We start from the raw sequence: 22,002 nt of genomic DNA on the forward strand, positions 1-22,002 counted from the left end.
TTCTTAGTAATTAGCAATCGCATCGTTTCTTTTACATTATTGTTGTAATCTTTGGTTATTAGCCGATATGACAAATAATGAATATCAATGCAGTTTAACTCTCTTTACGAAAATTATGTAAAACAAATTGTGCCGCTGAAATGCTAAAAACTAAACTTTCGCCCATTTGAGACTTTGGATTAAAATATTTCGAAATGTGTTATAAGTAAATGTTACATATTATTAAATTAGTTACATTTAATATGTTCCCTATAAAAATGTGTGAAAACAACATTCTTTTATTGACTTTGAATTTTTTTGTCGCGGTTGACCTTTCGGGAGAATTACCCATATATTATTATGTTTTATATAATAATATTATTTTCCTCCTGGTTGTTAAGTTTGAAAACTACATGATACATGAAAACTCCGAATCTCCAAATTCACGTTAAGAAAGAAAAGCTATCTTCGGGAGGAGCCGAAGTTTATATACCCTTTCAGTTGAGTCGCAGTCCGCTAGGTGGCGACACGCATCTTATATAATATTATTAGATATATAGCGGATCGTATATAGTCGGCCGATCCTTATGAAATTTGGCGTATCGAATTAATTTGCCCAAAGAGGAATCCATTGAAACTCCCATCCTTCTAACTTGAAAAACAACCAAGTTATGGCATTTCCGATCAATTTGGTCAAATATAACATATGTGGAAAGCCCCAACAGAGCAATACTACGTTGTAAGTTGAAGAAAAAAAAACTCTATTAAACAGAGAAATAATCTGTTTGAACAGACACAGTTAACCTCGTAATAAGCTGACATAGTCAGAGGCAGTTTACCAAAGTAATGAATAAACGAAATATAGGGTTTCGTTTCACTGCAGAATTCGCAGACAAAAGGGAAATGTGTGAGAATATAATCAAACCTTTCCTGTGTGAAAACATTGAAAAATCATGTCACAAAACGAGTGGGAAAGATGGTTTCCCACATTTCGAATATATGTCGATGCCAGGAACATATTCATACCAGGAAAAGGAATAAGTTGATTCACTTGAGAGACGTGCAATTGCAAATGGTTGCTTTCTCTTTACCCGATGCTCTAGTAGACCCGGATAATAACAAAGAAGTTGAGGTATTTTTGGTGCGGTTGGAAAAGCTAAATGATTATTTCTCACCGAAACAAAACTCTACCTTCAAACGGCATATATTTTAGGAACCTTTCAGCTTTGGAAGGTGAGAGTATTGGAAAATGTACGATCTGGTTACGTTAGCAAATGCAGAAATGCCATTTCGGCTCCTCTAAGGACGAAATTGAAGAGATCTGTTAAAAAGATAAAATGAAGAAAAAGCTACTGGAGGAAGAGCATACCTTGACTGAAATAATCGAAGCTTGTAGAACGAATCTCAAACGCCACTCAAGATGAATGCGCTCCTTCCGGAACGATACCGACGAAGGAAGAATTTTTCCGGATTTGCAGCGATGATGATGTAAGTGATAAACTTATAGAGTGTTTAATAGAAGGGAAACTTTTGTCCCTTATTATCGACTCAGGCTCGCTTTTTAATCTGATAAGCCAAGCTGACAGGTTATCAATGAAAGTAAACAAAGCTGTAGTTTTCAACATCAGATCCAACTTGGGGAGACAATTTCCGGGGTATGCTTCAAACCAATTGCTAACCGTAATTTGTGTGTTCGAGGCTCCCATATCAACAGGCCCAGATAAAGAGATCATTGCTTCATTTTATGTAATTGAAAATAGAAAACAATCGTTACTGGGCCGAGAAAACGCGATTAAATTGAACGTCTTAGCATTGGGATTACAAGTTAGCCGAGCTGAGTGCATTACTCCATTTCCCAAGCAGAAAGGAATAATAGTCAAGTTATTAATTGACTCTAGCATTAGGCCCATACAACAGCCAATGAAACGTATACAGGCTGCCATCGAAGCAAAAGTACTGCTACAACTACAGGAGGCTCTAAGCAGTGACATAATAGAGCCTGTGGTCGGTCATAGCCCTTGAATCTCACCTATCGTAAAATCATTTAAAGAAAATGGCGACATCCGTTTGTGTTTGGATATGCGGATATAGAACTGCATTTTAACGGAAAAGAGTTAAGTTAATCCATATCCGGGGGGGGAGTCAACTTTAGGAGTAGGCCTATCCTTGGGTGATTAATTCTACTGACCCTAATAAATGAAAGACTGGATGTTATGGTCCTTCGTCTATACCAGTGGTTCCCAACCTCTTTTCTCTCATAGACCACTTTCAAAACTTTTCTGGATCCGGTGGACCCCCTGCAGCTAAATAACTATCAATTTTCGTAATCAACGACGAATCAACAGTTTTGGAAAAAAAGTGTAGACCCCCATTTTTTGTTACACCCAACGTAGACCCCCGTCGAGTCTTCCGTGGACCCCTAGGGGTCCACCTGGACCACTTTGGGTACCACTGGTCTATACCCTCCCTTCCATGTAGACTTTTCACTAATCAGTGGGATTTACCCATGTTCAACTCCCATGTTAAGATCTAAATAGAAACAGAAGTGCTCGAAATAAAAGAGATTATCTCGTGTTAAATTTGTACAATTAGATATACTCAAAAGCGGCGAAAGCACAAAAACTAAATATAAAATCTTATTAATCGAAAAAAAAGTATTCAGATTTAGAAATTACTCTTGGTTAATTACTCACTCAGCTCGGATTAAGCATCGATCGCCCAAGAGGACGAAGGGGATTTTCGCTGTTAAACTTAATACAATTAAGAAAATTTACAATTGAGAAAATGCCAGTCTGATCACTTTTTTCAAGCTGGTTGTTTGCTTATGATAATAATTAAAGATAAGTTCCCATGCTAAATAATTAATACTCGTTAGAGTTAACATTTACGTGAAATTATGAATTTAAGAAAGGAATTAAATATTAATAATATTAATTTAATATATATATATTAAATATATACATACATATATCCCACTAATCCACACTAGGCTGGATAATAGCACTGACTTGGCTATGTTGGTCCTATTCAGGCTCTAACAAACTTATAATGAAAATTCGATAAAGTCGCACTCAACGGCGTGGCTGGCTGCTCGCTTGAGCCAAAAACATTGTTTATGAACACCCAAATTTTCCTCCTACCTACTGCATGTTTTGACAGAATTTCGGGTTTTGCTGGCTGCTGGTTACGTCATATTATCGGCGATCCAGAAAAGGTCAAAATAAAACGAAGTAAGTGAGTTCAACTAATTAGGTGGGGGTTAACCTCTAAGGTTCTGCTGAAGGGCTTGTACGAGGCCAAATTCCACACGAAAAGGACTATAAGGCTGTACTTAAACAGAATCGTCTTAATATGTGCTACCTGGACAAGGAATTGGTCATGTTGGTCATGGCTATCCCAAGTCATGGCTATCTACAATTTATGTAAAGCTTTACTAAACCAGCTGAACCTGCAATAGATACGTCGCGAACATAGAAACAGTTTTAGATAGCCGTGACTTATTGAAAGTATGAGATTAAAAACTCCAATTTAATTGACGAAAATATTGTTTAACCGCCTATAATAAATTTAATCAAATTATTTCGAGTTTTTCCTTAAATCCAAAATTAAAACATGGTATGATCTACTAATTTCAAAAGGAAAATAAAAATCTTTCATAGAAAAATGTTTGGGGAAAAATCATAGAAGACCAAAAACTAATGTAGAAAATCTGAGATTTCAACTTTGGATGAGTATTCCAAAGATATGATTACTGCTAGATACCTTTTTTTAATTTTTGTTGGTACACACACATTTCAAAAATGATAAGTACTAGAAACAATGACGGTCATCTTCATTAAACGGCCGACATAATTCAATATATGGTCAAATTTGATCAATTTCTTCTCTTAGGTGTACCGTGGAAACTGTGGGTGATAGAACCTATGTTTGTTCTGGACTTTGGTTCAGGGGAGCCTAAAGGTTATGGAGCAGGTAAAATTATGCGTGGGGAAAAAAAAAGTTGGAAATTTTCGGTCTTTGAATGAATTAGAATGAAATAGTATGGAATGGAATCTGTACAGCCATTCCCATGCTGTAGTAGAGCTTCCCTACCTAACGGAGGAATCGAATGTTTAATTACCTTGTTTGGCCCATTCATGAGTTGGTGGGTGAGCTTTAAATATATTCAAGTGCAATTCTGTTCCCATTAATCCAATGAATACAGTAAAGGGAAGAAATATTGGCCTGCATAAGAAGTTGTTTTCATTTTGGGATAAGGTGCCCGCTACAGATGACAGCATCTACCATCGACAGCAAGGGACCATCGACAGAGAATCCGTACGTCGCGAAGCCAGTGTCGTCAATTCCGGGCACTGCCATGTGAGAGTTACATCTCCGACGCTGCAGCTGACTTGCCTGTCGGAACGTTATCACATGCACCTGCGATCTTGAATCCAATAGAGCTCGGCAAGGAATAAAAGCCCCGGCGCGACTCCGAGAGACAATGTTAGACTTTTTGCAACTAGTGCATTAGCCGTGGATGGTGACGCGCCTACTGGTTCGGTGCACTCGGCTGTAGATGAAGTAGACGAGAGAATTAAAGGCTGGCTGCTGAAATTCTGCAATTCAAAAAAATTTAGGAGGCTGTGATGCCATTTTTATAAATGTTCCATGTCCGATTCAGGACTTTAGAGTCCTGCATCGCTGCTCCAAAAATTCTGCCATCGATTCCCAAGTAGGGATGATGAAACCTTTAATGGAGCATATCAATGCCCATATTTATCTGAAAGCCCTCGGAGCGCTGAAAATGAGCCACCTTTGAATAGATTTAGGCCCAGAATCTCGTTCATATGACCCTGAAATATTAATCGACGGTTTTTAAATTGTTTTTCCAAAAGATTCAGCAAGGCATCACAATTCTGAGTATTCCAAGAAACAAACTGCCTCTAGATCTGGATCCCAAAGAAAAGATCGCAACATCCAAAACTTTTCCACCTTACTTATATGGAGATTGCAGCCCACGACTGTTGAGAAAACTGAGTGAAACTCAGGCCACTCCGAATGTCCTCCGCTGAAAGTGGTGGAGGCAAGGTGTGAAAACTCTGGCCGAGCTCCTGTGACTGAGCCGCTGGAGTTCATCGCCACTAAAGCTAGTTTTTCAGCCCCTGATGGACTGTAAGCAGCTTATTTAAAAAAGGTACATACGCTGCTTGAATAGGACACCTCTAAACTCAAACCTCTAAACTTTTCTAACGGTAATGGCTGCCAAACAAAGCCATCTAGGAATATAATTTTGATTTTTAAATAAAGTTTAGTTAACTAGAGTAATGTGACAAAAACTGAAACATTTTTCAAAAGTTGTAGGTAAAAACATGTAGAAAAAACATTGTTGAACCATAAGTAACATATTGTGGAGTCTTAATTGAATAGGACACTTCAACTAAATATCATTTTAGAATTTTCTAACTATTTTCAATTACACAGGCCATCAGCAAAAAATCTCCACGCATAATTTCACCCCCTCCATATCCTTTAAGGTCCCCTAAAACATAGTCCAGAACAAAAATTGGTTCCATCATCCACAGTTTCCGCGGTACACCTAAGAGAAAAAATTAATACAATTTTATCGTATATTGAATTATGTTAGTCCATGTAATTGCGTTGACCATCATTGTCATGAAATTTTTGTGGATGAAAAAAAATTGGAAATTGTCGGCCTGTGTAATTAACGATAATTTATAATGGTAATGATTATTTTTTATTTTTATTTCATCGCTCAGAAAATAATACTTATATTGGGATTTTTATTTTTTCGCTTGAAAAATAATGAATATTTTGTGATTTTTAAAATAAAAATTATAACCAACCAAAAACAAAACACGTACAGAACCAAAAACAAAATGCCAAAATTATCTAGCAATCCGATCACCGGACAACTACCCCTCAACCCACAGACCCCTCATTCAATAGATGCACACCTATAATAAATGAGTAGCATATTTGTTACAATCATTTAACGGCATACAATGTTCTCAGTAGATGCGAATTCCACTTATCATGCTATATAAACGGTCTATTTGGCCTCCAAAACCTAAAGGCACTATAAAAGGATAAACTCCAGAACCTACCCCAAGACAGTTTACTATAGAGCTGGACGACGGTTGAACACCTGCTCAACAGCCGGGAGAATGTTAAGTCATGAGCGTTTAATATTTAGTCACAAAAATACATAATAGAGATAATATTAGGTCATAGCATACATAAACAACCATGACATAAAGAACCAAACACTACAGCAACAACAAACTGAAACCGCAGCAAGCACGGTTGATTACTCATTTCTTTCTACTCATCCATTTTGTTCAAGTGCAAGTTGCGGCAACAAACCAGCTGCCGCTTTATGTAATCTTTGATTAACTTATTCATTACAGAGAAGCACTTATATCGACAACGATTAAGAATATATGTATATGTATACTTTATGGGATCGGAGATGTCTCCTTCACTGCGTTGAACACTTTTGACAAAATTATAATACCCTCAGTAAGGGTATAATGAGTTAAGAATTAAACAAGAAAGGAAAGCTTATTCCGGTGGAGCCGAAGATTATATTTATACCCTTGCAGAGGGTATTATAATTTTGGTCAAAAGTGTGCAACGCAGTGAAGGAGACATCTCCGACCCTATAAAGTATATATATTCTTGATCAGGATCACCTCCTGAGTCGATATGAGCATGTCCGTCTGTCCGTCTGTCTGTCTGTCGGTTTCTACGCAAATTAGTCTCTCAGTTTTGGAGCTATCGAGTTGAAACTTTGCACACATCCGTCTATTTTTTGCAGGTAGGTCATAAGTCGGAACGGCCGGGATCGGTCGACTATATCCTATAGCTGCCAAATAACTGATTGATCGGAAATGCCATAACTTTGGTGTTTTTTAAGTTAGAGGGTTGGGACTTTCCATACATGTTATATTTGAACAAGATATCCTATCTGCATTTTCATAAGGATCGGCGGACTATATCCTATAGCTGTCATTGAAAGATCGGAATTGGCATAACTTTGGTGTTTTTTAAGTTAGAAAGATGGGACTTGGTACAAATTCTATTTTGAGAAAAATAATCCGATTGGCTGAATTTCATAAGGATCGGCCGACTATATCCTATAGCTGCCATATGACTGAAAAATCGGAATTGGCATAACTTTGTTGTCTTTTAAGCTAGAATGATAGGACTTTCTACGGATTCTATTTTGGGCAATGTAATTCGATCTGCCAAATTTAAGTATCGGTCGACTATATCCTATAGACGACATATAACTGAACGATCGGAAATGGAACATCCTTAACTGCAAGGGTATATCAACTTCGGATCCGCCCGAAGTTAGCTTTCCTTTCTTGTATTATATAATATACATATAAACCAGATCGTATATAGTTTGCCGAACCTTTTGAATTTCACTATCAAATCAATTTTCTAATAAAAATGTTTAAAACAGACCCAAGCACCTTTTAAAATAGCAAGGTTGTGCCAATTTTGATCGTTCAGTTATATGTCGTCTATAGGATATAGTCGACCGATACTTAAATTTGGCAGTCGAATTAAGTTGCCCAAAATGGAATCTGTACCATCATCTAGCTTAAAAAACACAAAAATTACGCTATTTCCAATCAATAAGTTATATGTCAGCTATTGGATATAGTCGGCCGATCCTTATGAAATTTGGAAAATTAAATTATTTTGATTTTCCACATTCCCATCTTTCTATCTTTAAAAACATCAAAGTTATGCCAATTCCGATCGTTCTATGACAGCTATAGGATATAGTCGGCGATCCGATTATGAAATGCATTTTTTGGCCAAATATAACATGTGTGTTAACCCTCACCTCTAACCCAACCCTATAACTTAAAAAAACCAAAGTTATGGCAGTACTCTTAGAAAGAAAAATCTTAATGGTTTTATAACATATTTTAATTGTTTTCATGGCCAATATTAGGCCTTTAAAGCAGAGCAGAGGGGGGCCTCATAGCCTAGTGGTTAGTGTACTAGCTCGCTAAGCGTGAGGTCGTGGGTTCGAGCCCCACTCGTGTCAAGTGCATGGCCCTGCAAGCTTTTCGGCGCTCGCGCATATGATGTAAGTAGCGAAAAGCTCTCGTTGGATTCTCGCTATTTATAATTATGTGCATGAGACCCGAAAAACCGGCATTCCCAGATGTCGTTAGGTGGCAAGCCCACTTCTGAGATAGGTTGCACTCGGCTAATCTCCGGATCGACTGAATAATAACGATTACAGAAACAAACACATGATTAGAAAAAAACACCCCCAGCCCGATGACGACCCGCCGCTTTTCGCAACGGACACGAATTGGACAATGGAATGTGAGGACCCTAATGGAGCCATCCAGAATTGCGCAGTTTGAATAAGGAGATGGGCATAGTTAGGATTGGAACCCTGGAGTGGAACCCGCAAGGAAGAAGAAGAGTGGGACGCCCCAAAGCTAACCTGGCGCCGATCTACAATACGCGAACTCGCAGACAATAATACATCACCTGGGGACTTGGCAAAGAGAACAGAGGGTCCGGTGGAATACACATGTGGATGCCCTAAGCTCCCAAGCGGAGTAATAGAAATAATAAAAAAAAAAAAAAAAGCAGAGCTATCCAAAAAAATAATATACCTGTATTGGTGTACTTTGCACAATGAAAATAGCAGTCCGAATTGTGGCTGTCATTTTTCATGATAAATATTGTTGTTGAATAACATTCTGTTATATTTCATTCAAAGTTTTCATTAACTCATTAACTAATAAAAAGAAAGGAAAGCTTATTTCGGGCGGAGCCGAAGTTGATATACCCTTGCAGTTAAGGTTGTTCCATTTCCGATCGTTCAGATATATGGCGTCCATAGGATATAGTTGGTCGATCCTTACGAAAATTTAGCAGATCGGATTATATTGCCCAAAATGGAATCCGTAGAAAGTCCCATCTTTCTAACTTACAAAACACAAAAGTTATGCCAATTCCGATCGTTCTATGACAGCTATAGATATAGTCGGCCGATCCTTACGAAATTTTTTACGTAAGATATTTTGGCTAAAAATAGCACGTGTGGAAAGTCCAAACGCTTCTGTCTAACTTAAAAACCTAACTTAAAAGTCTAACTTAAAAAACACCAAAGTTATGGCATTTCCGATCAATCAGTTATATGGTAGCTAGAGGATATAGTCGACCGATCCCGGCCCTTCCGACTTATATACTGACTGCAAAGGAAAGAAAGGTGTGTGCAAAGTTTCAACTCGATAGCTTTAAAACTGAGAGACTAGATTGCGTAGAAACAGACAGACGGACAGACGGACATGCTTATATCGACTCAGGAGGTGATCCTGATCAAGAATATATATACTTTATAGGGTCGGAGATGCGTTGCACACTTTTGACCAAAATTATAATACCCTCTGCAAGGGTATAATAATAAGTCTAGAAGCCCACCTAACGAATTTATAACATGGTTGATATGACTTAGGGAAATATCAAACATGCCCGCCATGAAAAAATTTTGGGTGAAAAGGGATAAAAAAGATGGCTTTTAAATATGTGACCAAATGAGTTCTAGTAAATTAAAGACACCAAAAATTACTAGCAGGTCACTATCGAACATAAGACTGGAAACCAGTATTTTGGCGGTTCACAAGATGGTGGGATGTAAGAACAGGTAATAGACAACAGATGATCAAACAATATGACTTTAACGCAGATAAATTCGAAATCACAAAACTTTAGTAATTTAACCAATTTCAGAAGCGAAATTGGAGTTATTAGAGATATAGACTCCACCGCCTCTTACTTCGTAGGCCCTAAAATTCTGATAGGTAAGATTGATAAAGGATGTTAGTTTTTTGAAGAGTCAGATTGGACAAATGTTGGAAGCTTGAATCCAGTAAGCTTCGAATTTGTCTTTTTTTCCGTAAAGAAAGTACTCGGCTGATAATCTTGTACGAATATGTCCTCTTGCCAGAAGCCAGGCGAACATAGCATTCCAAACATCGGCACTGGAACACGTATCGTGAAGGATGACATGAGCCTCGAGTAGGAGTATTTTAATTTCCTAATGTCTTCCACTCTTATAACGGCCGTGAATTTGGCTTTGATATAAATCTTAGAGGTATCAGGGGGTAGCCGTGAGACAAATATTTGTCTAACAAGTGGGATCACCTGTTAAGGTTTTGGTGCCACGGTCGGTAATACCGCAACATCAGTCTGTTCCGGGGGTCCAAGCGTTGGGTTACCCCAACGAGTGGATGTTAATGGGATTAGTTCTAGGGAATTCCTTGGTATCACTTAGAATTTTGCAATGAAGGACAAGGCTGACACGTTTTTTATTCCCATTTTTTATATAATAGAATTATCTCAGGAATATCCTGTGAAACTTTCATGTCGATCGGACTCAAACTCGCTGAGATACCGTTTATCCAGTTACTTTCTATCTATATTCTTTCAATTACTTTTTAAACGTTAGACGCGTTTTTCTCAAAAATAACTTTTTCCAAGTCGGTGCGTAACGTAACTCAATCATCTCACCAACGGTATTGGCGCCGGTAGCAATAGTTTAGCAATAAGCAGTAATTGTTTTCTGACCGAGAACCCCGGCTATAGATAGTGCCGATCTATGCTAGAAGCAGAAGCAGCGATGTCAGCACTAAGAATGACCAACTGACCAGGGCAAGCAAGAACAAACGAAATCAACAAGCTCAACAAACTCATGATCAAGCAATGTGAGTCAAATAAAGGTAAGATAAAGGACTTACCGTTAAGCCCACGAGTTCAAGTTCGACGTAGTGGTCGCATAACGCTCTACGGACGAAAATATGCAACATGTACATATATGCAGTGTTGCGTGAACGTAAGCACAAATTCAGAGGCAAAACTTAAGTTTAAATATAATCGCTTAGGAATGGCTCAGACTGTACATATGAAGTGCAAGTGCTAGCATTTAGCCGTCACGCTTATGCATATACTCCATCTCTTGCGCTTCCGCTTACCAATAGCTTAAGTGAGCATAAACACACAGGAAACACAGAAACATAATACATAATACATACATAAACACAGATCATGGTCGTGTACGGGGGCGACTCGACCGGTAAAAGATGAAGGTTTATTTAATATTACGTACTCAACAAAGAGAAAAATAAGATTTAAAAATCAACTATTGAACGGTAATTGGACCAACCATTTAAAAAATAACATTTCTTGCTTTAATAAAATAATTAGAATATAGTAAGCAAAAGCGGCTCATTACCAACAGTTCATCAGAATCATGCATCATGTAGCGCGTGCACCTTTGGGAGTTTTTGTAGAGCTACTGCACCCAAGTTAATCATTATGCATTTGTAAGCGACCTGCGCCTTGCGTCCACCCTTGGATGCTAAAGATCTACATGTTTTGGAGATTTTCCTTTTCTAATCTGACTTGATAACAAAAATGTTTTATACATCATTGGTCCATCCGATTCTTGAGAATGGATCGTGTGTCTGGAGTTCTCAATATGGAGTACACCGAGATCACATAGAATCCGTACAAAAACTTCCTAATTTTCGCTCTGCGAGGACTTAATGGAGATGCAAATCATCATCTTCCTGTTACCATTGTAGACTTTTATTAATTAACTTACCATTACTGACAAACCGTAGAACGATGCTGGATGTCGTGTTTCTATAAAATCTCAATAATGGAAATGTAGACAGCTGGCATTTAATAACACGCATGCATTTTAACGATCCTAGTAGAAGCACTGGAAACTTTCGTCTTGTACTCCTTAGCGATTGTAGTTCGACATATGCCCAACACGATCCCTTTAGTGTATTAAGTTCAGATAACAATGGTCTCCACCATATTTTATCGGCATGCTCTACGTATAACCTAAAACCTTTTATCCTTAACGCTTTATCTTTGCAACACTCTTCCCTCGCAGGTTTCCTTGGTGCCATCGAAGTAGGACACAATGACAGCGAAAATGGATGGGTCGATGTTTATCAACATGCGACATGCCACTTTATGAGACTGATCTCCTCAAAAGGTACTTTTAAAAGAAGCACTCTTCAGCTTAGGTGTGACCAACTTTTTTGTAAACATTTTTGCCAAGACTCCATGAATTTCAACATCCCGTTTCAAAAATGATTCTTTTGATCTACAATATTCAATATTCAATAAGGTTTTAGTTAAACATAATTTTTTTTTCTTTTATACTGAGCATCAATTTCTCTTTCGTTTAACAAATTTCTTACATAACAATCATTTTTGTCGACGTTTTGTACTGCACTTGTGCAAACCAGGAATTTTTTCAGTTTTTTTAAATGTTACAACATATTTATATGTATATGTTACAACATATTTTTATACTCAAATGACTGAAGCGATAATGACACTTCCACAACTCTTTGTTGCTAGTTTTAAGTACATATACTGATGATTAGTCTTTATATCTACCGTAACAGAATCAGCACATTTCGTTCCTCGAACAATTTTATTACCGCTTCAGTTTAATATTCCCGCACCATTAAGGTCTTGATTTACTTTCCATCCTATTGCCACAGCTCTTGCCACTGAGATAAAGTTTGTGTGTATCTCTCTCATGCAAAGCACATCTTAAAGTTCAATGCAAAAGTTTTCCGATCTCAGACGCAATTCCCTCGTACACATAACTTAGCACTCACCCCCGCGAGAAATATTCTCTCTTTATGTTATTTGATTTAATTAACAGTGACCTCTGACAACATGATGAGAAGACCATATGCACACAAAAAAAAAGGCCAATTAAGGGATCATCATTACTAGGTGCCCACCTACCTCAATTACAAACCTTCGCACAAGATTCACATTACTATCAACCTGTATAACACTGAAGTCCACAGATATCTTTACATCCCGATTGTGAAAAAAGAAATTGTGCAACTACATACCAAATCTTATCCAAATTGTCAATGCACTCATCAATGGAACCTAGCACGAGCTTTTTGTAATAGCAGAAATCACATCCGTCTAAGAAGAAATCATTTTTCAGCTCGGTAACAAATAAGGCCACACTTTAATCAAATGGCTACTAATATGGGTCAAGTTATATTTACACTGACCCTGAGTTTTAATCTGTAACACGAATTCAGCCCTCTGTATCTTCGGTTCTAATATATGAATTTTGGTAAATTTAGTCTTATTTTATTGATATTGTAATTTATTATTTTTTTTTTAAATTTGAAGCCATTCAAACTAAAAATGGAAAGAAAACTGTAAAATAAAGACTGATGTTACAGTTTAACTCTCTTTGTACCAAAGCTTTTCATTTTAGATATTAACCTTTTTTTACTGTTAACGTTATGATGTTATACCATTAGTTTTATGAAGTTCATTAGCTTCAATATTTTCAAGTCGCATATAAAATGCCATATATATTATGGACAGTGAAAAAATAGATAATTATAGATTTACTGGTAGCTGATGAATCAGTTCAAAAAAAGGCTTATAAATTCGGTGTAATCCGACTGTGTAGCGATAAAAAAAAAACCATGTCCAGAAAGCAGTTAATACAGGAGGTCGAGCAAGAATTTAAAACAACGGCGACACTCGCCACGGGGCCAACTTGGTGCCGACCAACGCAAGCAACACGCCAGTAAAAGCGGCTACCATGCTGAATTTGGATTCCAGTGCGACTCCAGTATTTGGATCGGTTTGAGTCAGACGTTCGTTCCTAGTATTGGACTAGAGATAACCAGCTCGCCACATAATGTGCATCAAACCCTCAAGGAGGTGCCTCAATTATAGTCTCGGGTTGTATAAATAAGAATCTAGTTGGTCCCTTAGTCAATCGATGGAATAATGCAAAAGGAACAATAACCGAAAATTTTGTAAGATTTTCCAGAAAGAATCTTCCAGAAATCAACTGAAGATTTGATTGTTTTACAACAAAAGTTCCAGTCCATGAAATGGCCACCACAATCTCCGGATATGAATCCAATTCCCCCTGAAATGGTAAAATGTTATACCTACAGTATGCCAAATAAAAATTTGAGAACTAAAAAAGGTGAAAAGGCTGTAGACAATGTTAAAAAAATATTTTAAATTTTTTTTTTTTAAATATCCACAGTGGAAAATTGTATCATCTGACTTTTTTTTCCAGTTTCTTTCCATTTTTCGTCTCAACATATCAAATTGCACCAAATTTTCAAAAAACATAATAAATTAAATTATCAATAAAATAAGACTAAGTTTTTCAGAATGCATAAATTAGAACCGAAGATACAGACCTTAGAAAATAGAAGACTGAATTCGTGTTACTGTTTTGCTCGTCAGTATACATCTGTAACTAATTTTTTTCCTTGCCTGTTTCGCTCGAACCAAATGCCGCGGCTAGCTCACAGAGTTCGTAAATACGTTTCACTAAATTTATTGATGTGATTTCCCCAGCCCAAAATAATAAAAATAGCGTCCTGGGCTTCGACTGAGCCGCCCTCTGCCTTCTTGATCAAAATTTTATTCCACTGAGTTAGCGGACTTTCCAAAGGCGTCCTGAACATCATCCTTTAACTAATATACTTTCTCCCGGGTTCGGCGTCTCGCCTCCTTATCGCCTCTAATCCCTCACGCTTCCGTTCGTGCTGTTACTCCGGTGCTTAAAACCACGACAATGTTTCTGGAATACTACTCAATAAAAACAAAACTTGTAAAACTCAAGTTTTTAATGACTATTGTAACTCAGTTGTTTTAAGTATGAAAGTCAGACACTATAAATTTGACTTTGTCTCGCCCATAAAATTTTTTATATATGCATACTAAATATATAAACATAAAAACTATCTTTACCTTATAATTTCACACATATAATAGAGAATATATATGAGAATATATAAGAATCTCCTCATATATATTTAACCAAATGTCGGGAGTCCCACAGATGTTAAGCATACCATCAAGAATTTAAGTCAACATAATTGGAGCAGCAGCGAAGCTAAGTCCAAGAAAAATTAAACATGGACACCACACAAGGTTTAAGTCATTCGGTACGCGGGAACCACTGTTTCACGTATTTGACAAAGATGGACACTATTGGAAGCTATAAATCGAAAAATTATCGGTTTACTAATATTTTAATTAGCAATTTGGAAAAAGTATTTTGACACATTTACATACAAACCACTTTCAGACAAGTTTACTAAGGATTTCACAGCGAAACGACATTTTGTAGCAATTTGTTACGAGTTTTCAAGAGAAAGATAAAGCATTCACAAACAAATAGAACATTGTATGGCTGTTGCATGGAACGCATAAGGTTGTTTGTCCGACTATGTAGATGACATGATTTCGGATTAAAGAATAGTACATAAGTTTTACTCTTACAGTTTTGTGACAGCTAATATTATAAAATATACAGGGTGCGCCATCTAAACAGGACCTATTGAAATGATTTATTAGTTATATAACTCCGCCATTTTTCAGCCTATTTTGACAAGCCAGCCAGATTCTGAAACGTCAGCCTATGCCATTTTACACATGGATCAACTCACAGCAAAAAAGGAGTTATTCAACATTTCATTAGGTCCTGTCTAGATGGCGCACCCTGTATGTCTATAGGAAATTTTGGACATTGTTAACCAATCCTTATAAAAATTGAATTGTAAAATCAAATTCTTAAAAATAAAATTTTTAACAAAGTCCCAACCTTTTTTTCTTAAAAACACCTAGGTTGTGTCATTTGAAATGATTCATTTCCGATCTTTCAGTTTCATATGGTCGATTTTTGTGAAGGGCCTAACAGAAAGTCTTTGGGACTTACCACACATGTTATAATGCCAAAATATCTTATTTACAAAATTTCATAAGGATTGGCATATCATATATCCTATAGTTTGGTGTTTTTTAAGTTAGAAAGATGGGACTTGGTACAGATTCCATTTTGGGATTCCATTTCGTAAGGATCACCGACTAAATCTTATAGCTGCCATACAACTGAATGATCGGAAATGGCACAACCTTGCTATTTTTTAAGATGCTTGGGATGTTTCCACCATTTTTATTAAAAAATTGCCAACTATATACTATTCGATATAGATATAATAATATAATCTGCTACCTAACTGCAATGGTATATCAACTTCCGCTCCGCCCGAAGTTAGCTTCCTTTCTTGTTCAAAACTGATTTTATTCAAATCAAAACTCGTATAAGAAAATTGTAAATCGCATTGTACGCTGACATGTTACATGACCCTTTCGTGAGTGCATAAGTGCACCACTTAGCACATTTATGTTAGACTTCAAAGGATCGGTGTTGGGCTAAGCAGCCACCAGATAGGCTAATTAGAATATTGATAATTTGTTCATCTGCAGCGGCATTTAATCTTCTCTTTTGACTCCCAGATTCGCATGCACTTTGTTGTCATTTTTGTAGCGCATGCGCTTTTGGGAGCTTTGGAAGAGCTTCTGCGCCAAAGCTGTTCTTCTTCTTGTTGTAGTTGAAGAGTTGTTATTGACGGGCCGCTATTTGTTTTATTGTGCGGAATTAGCTCAATAAATTAAATATAAACAATTGAATCTCGTCTTTAATTCGGTCGCTATCAAAAAGCTGATCGCTCAACATTGGTGACCCCGACGTGATCGCGCCCGAAGTTCAATCAGTTTAATTGCCCGAGAAACTGAAAAAACTGCGGTACGAAAACCTCATAAACAAAAAAAAAAATAACAAACATCTCTTGGTTTTCGATTTGATTCACACGCGCTGGAGATTTGCGGGATGGAGTTTGGATGTGGAACTATTGGATCTGCTGCCGCAAGCCGGGAAAGGATGCTGCGGAGAAGAGCAGAGGTGACCTGCCAGGAGATGGAGGCGCTGCATCATAAGGTGAAGGCTGCAGCGCGGAATGAGGATGGCACCATTGTGGCGCTGGAGTCAGTGGAGAAGCGTTTGCGTGAGCGGTTCACCGCGCTTCAAGAAGAGTTGGAGGAGCTTAACTTCAGCGAGATCGGGAGTGACCTTTATTGGAGATTCTCGCAGCTGGCGACTGATGTGCAGGTGGACATTCAGGTGGAGGTTGCCAAGCACTCCATTAGAATTGCTGCCCACTCCACACTTCTCGACGGTGCCGGTGTCTCACCCATGCCATACAAGCCAGCCCCCTCCTTACCAGCGTTGCCGATGCCAATATTTAGCGGCGGCTATGTTGACTGGCCGGATTTCTTCGCCCTGTTCAAGGCCACGATTGACAGCCATCCGCATCTAACAAATATGGAAAAGCTCCGGTGGCTCATTTCATGCCTGCGCGAGTCAGCCTTGGAGACGGTGAGAGCGCTGGAAATTACTGACGCGAACTACGATGTGGCTCTTGACCTATTGCGCAATCGGTTTAGTAATAGGCGATTAATTTTCCAGTCTCACATCAACGAGATCCTGCAGCTTCGTGTGGTCGAGCCAGGTTCTGTTGCTACGTTGCGGGAGCTGTCGGATCGGTTCAATGGGCATATGCGGGCCCTCATGAGTTCCGGATCAGCTGCCGAGATCCAAGGATGCTTGCTCATCCAGATTGTCCTTCAGAAGTTGGATCCGGCCACAAGAGCCAAGTGGGAAGACACTCTCGCCGGAAACAACGACAGCCTTCCGTCTTGGGAGTCCATGGCACGATTCTTGGAGCAAAGGTGCCGGACTCTTGAATGCGTCGACTTTTCTTTGGCTGCGTATCCACCATCTAACCAAGTGGGCCGAGGGAGATCTTCGAATAACCGATCGTCATGCATGATTATCAACGCCCGTCCAGCTCTATGCGCCCTGTGTGGTGTTTTGGCGCACCCGCTTCCTACATGTCCAAGCTTCATTGCCTTGCCACTTAGTCAACGGTACGACGAAGTGCGACGGCTGACCCGCTGCTTTGTATGTTTGGAGGATGGTCATTTTGCACGCGGATGTTCAGCTGCCCGTTGCCCAAAGTGCAATCGCCGACATCATGCTTTGTTGCACCATTGCGGGCAGCTGCCCAGCTCAAACAATTCCCCACCACTACGAAGCTTGGGTTCCGCCGTTGGTGTTGCCGTTGCTACCCCACCTTCCCAGTCAATCAACACGGTCTTGACGCAGGATCGCCCTACTGAAGTGCTTCTGCCAACCGCCAATATCCTCATCCGTGGTCGATCAGGTGCCTTCCTGCCTTGCAGGGTGTTATTGGACTCTGGTTCACAAGTTCACCTTATCTCATCGCGGCTGGCAAGTCAACTTCAGCTTCGTCGCACCAAAAGCTGTGTAGCGGTCGCCGGTCTCGGCGGCACTGAGTTTGCTACGGATGGATCTTCCGTTAATGTGTGTGTGAAGTCTCGACTAACCACATATTGTGCGAACCTAGAGGCGGTTATAGTGTCTCATATTGCGGACTGTCAGCCCAGCCTTAAAATTGATATTTCGAAATGGAAGATTCCTCACGGCGTAGCGCTGGCTGATCCCAACTTCCACAGACCGCAAGGTGTGGACCTGCTAATTGGAGCCAGCCTGTTCTTCAACCTATTGTCAGTTGGCCAAATCCAATTAGGTCACTGCCTCCCAGTTGTCCAAAATACACTATTTGGATGGGTAGTTTCTGGACGCAATGGACTATCGCGGGATGCTGGATTGCCCTATGCAGAAGGAGAAGAGGAGAAGAATCAACGTTCCGGACCCCCTGCACTCGTTAGGAGAACTCGACTCCCGCATTGGTCTATTGGGGGGAGCAATGCATGGTCAAGAGTTTGGAAGAAGTTGGTGTGCCTTGTTCGCCCTGTGAGTTCTAAATCTTCTTAATGAAAAAGACGTGTCTGCTGCCCTTCTAAAATTGTTATTGAAGGCCCACCCTTCAATAGGGGGGAGGATGTTGGGCTAAGCAGCCACCAGATAGGCTAATTAGAATATTGATAATTTGTTCATCTGCAGCGGCATTTAATCTTCTCTTTTGACTCCCAGATTCGCATGCACTTTGTTGTCATTTTTGTAGCGCATGCGCTTTTGGGAGCTTTGGAAGAGCTTCTGCGCCAAAGCTGTTCTTCTTCTTGTTGTAGTTGAAGAGTTGTTATTGACGGGCCGCTATTTGTTTTATTGTGCGGAATTAGCTCAATAAATTAAATATAAACAATTGAATCTCGTCTTTAATTCGGTCGCTATCAAAAAGCTGATCGCTCAACAATCGGTTCTAAACTATATTCTTCATTTCTTATTTCTGGGGGTGGGAGTACTTGAAAATCTATCTTTTCAACTCTATTTTGATTGTTTAATGTTTGAATAAATCTTGCGACTTTTCCAAAATTTTTGTTTTAAAAAATTGATTAATAGCGAAATTCTCATAAGGATCTGCTTACTTTATCATATCCAATATGTACCTATTAATAGAAGAAAGGAAAGCTAACTTCGGGCGGAGCCGAAGTTAATATACCTTTGCAAAATGGCATTTGCCCAAATGGAATCTGTACCTGTACGATCGGAATTGGCATAACTTTGGTGTCTTTTAAGCTAGAATGATGGGACTTTCTGTGGATTTCATTTTGGCAATTTAATCTGATCTGCCAAATTTCATAAGGATCGGCCGACTATATCCTATAGATGCCATGTATCTGAACGATCGGAAATGGAACCACCTTAACAGCAAGGGTATATCAACTTCGGCTCCGCCCGAAGTTAGCTTTCCTTTCTTGTTATACCCTTGCAGAGGGTATTATAATTTTAGTCACAGGTGTGCAACGCAGTGAAGGAGACATCTCCGACCCTATAAAGTATATATATTCTTGATCAGGATCACCTCCTGAGTCGATATGAGCATGTCCGTCTGTCCGTCTGTCTGTTTCTACGCTAACTAGTCTCTCAGTTTTAGAGCTATCGAGTTGAAACTTTGCACACATCCTTCTTTCCTTTGCAGGCAGTATATAAGTCGGAACAGCCGGGATCGGTCGACTATATCCTATAGCTGGCATATAACTGATTGATCGGAAATGCCATAACTTCGTTGTTTTTTAAGATAGAGGGTTGGGACTTTCCACACATGTTATATTTGATCAACATATCTTATGTACAAAATTTCATAAGGATCGGCCGACTATATCCTATAGCTGTCATACAACGATCGGAATTGGCATAACTTTAGTGTTTTTTAAGTTAGAAAGATGGGACTTGGTACAGATTCTATTTTGGATAAAATAATCTGATTTGCCAAATTTCATAAGGATCGGCCGCCTATATACGATCCGCTATATATCTAATAATATAAGATGCGTGGCGCCACCTAGCGGACTGCGACTGAACTGCAAGGGTATATCAACTTCGGCTCCGCCCGAAGTTAGCTTTCCTTTCTTGTTTTTGTTTCATTTTATTTATGTAAAAGTATATTGTACGTACCTTTAAAAATTTTATAGTTTCATGCGTGAAATTATATACCTTTATATATAATTTCTATAAATTATATATTATTATTATTTATAGAAATTATTATATATAAAAAATAAAGAAATATATATAAATTATATACCTTTATATATACCTTTATATACCTGTTTCATTTTATTTATGTAAAAGTATATTGTACGTACCTTTAAAAATTTTATAGTTTCATGCGTGAAATTATATACCTTTTTTATTGGAAATGTTGTAGCTATTGAAGGAGAAACAGATTACATAGTCGTAAATACCATTACGAAAACATTATATATTACCTTTTATTTGCAACTGCTTAAAAATATAAGAAACAATGCTATCCAAAATGGTGCAGCAGATAATGTAAGTTGCAGAATCTATACATATATAAAAAGGAAATATAGGTATTCTTTAAATAGCTTAGGAAAAATTTAAACAAAACCTGATGCTTCGATTCCCTTTGTAAGAGTTTTTAAAATGTACACAAATGCAGATGGTTCCAATGAGGCAAGATAAGTAACATGCTCTTGGGAAAGACAATTTAAGAAATTGTAATATGACGTTGATAATTTTGGGTATTCCTGCAATTAAATTTATAGTCAAATGATTTTAGTATATTCAGAAAAATTACTTACAAGCAAATCATTTTGTTTTATCGAAAGTATTAATTTTGCAAAAATATTGAGAACATTGTCTAACGTATTGTCTCCATATAATTTAAAGATACCGCAATTTACATAGTTTCCCCCAAGTGAGTTTTTTAGGATTAGAAAGCATATAGAAATTCCTTTTAGTTTCATTGGGTATAGTCGATCATAGGGAACTTCAAGCTGTAATATACAATTTCCATATATACAAATAAGCTTCGAGGCTTCTCGAAATAATAAAATTCCAATGGGGCTTGACACATTTCCTGATAACCTCTGGGTACGACAATGTACCAGCTCGGCAAACAGTTTCAAAACTGGCGTCGTAACTGCTGGGTCATGTGCCCAAAGTTCCACGGCTCGCAAAAATATTGGCAAATATTCGGAATAGTACCTTAAATAAAACATGACATAATCCTTATATTTAATTACTGATTTTAAAATGTATACGTACAGCCATTCAAACAACATTGTATACTGAATTCGAGCGTTCAATGGCAAAGCCAATCCACGAAGATCGCGGGCCAATCCAATGACAGCATTTTTAGCTTCATCGTTAGGAAATCCACTTGTTTCCATGAGTACAGTTCCAAGAAATTCAAATTGATCTAACATTAAAGTTTATTTTGAAATGTGTTTGAGCATATTGACCAGTCAACTCACTTGTTAATGGCTTCAAAAAGTTGTAAAATCTTTCCTCGTCTTCGCCCAAATCAAACATCAATAATCGCCCCAAAGATGTATAAAACATAGTTCGGCATTTCATTTCACTCAAAGATGAATTGGTCCCTAGAAATGGAAAATGTTCGCTGGTGTGATGAGCAAGCATGAATTGTATTTCATCTAGTCGTGCAAGCTTTCGTACTGAATTGAAGTGCAGAGAAAGGTCCGAAAGTAGCATGAGGGTCTTCGAAATAATCGGTTCAGATCGACCCCAAAACTTTAGGTTTGTAATACTGAAAATTAAAAAAAGTTAGACTTAACATGACTTTAAAA

General features: G+C 38.3%; 1 protein-coding gene across 8 annotated transcripts in view; it reads right to left on the minus strand.

Moving 5' to 3' along the window:
• LOC6495015 (ran-binding protein 16) overlaps positions 1-22,002 on the minus strand; it is a 454,675-nt gene that overhangs the window by 254,164 nt on the left and 178,509 nt on the right. For 7 of the 8 annotated variants that reach the window (XM_044717376.1, XM_032456117.2, XM_044717375.1 and 4 more), the window contains exons 8-13: positions 21,670-21,962; positions 21,461-21,614; positions 20,995-21,400; positions 20,802-20,940; positions 20,659-20,736; positions 20,536-20,597 (exon numbers count right to left, since the gene is read on the minus strand). In XM_044717376.1, coding sequence (XP_044573311.1) covers positions 20,536-20,597; positions 20,659-20,736; positions 20,802-20,940; positions 20,995-21,400; positions 21,461-21,614; positions 21,670-21,962 — 1,132 coding nt within the window. The remainder of the gene's footprint in view (positions 1-20,535; positions 20,598-20,658; positions 20,737-20,801; positions 20,941-20,994; positions 21,401-21,460; positions 21,615-21,669; positions 21,963-22,002) is intronic. The other variant, XM_032456116.2, reaches the window with a different exon arrangement.

Source organism: Drosophila ananassae, chromosome XR, assembly GCF_017639315.1.
Source record: "Drosophila ananassae strain 14024-0371.13 chromosome XR, ASM1763931v2, whole genome shotgun sequence".
NCBI lineage: Eukaryota > Metazoa > Arthropoda > Insecta > Diptera > Drosophilidae > Drosophila > Drosophila ananassae.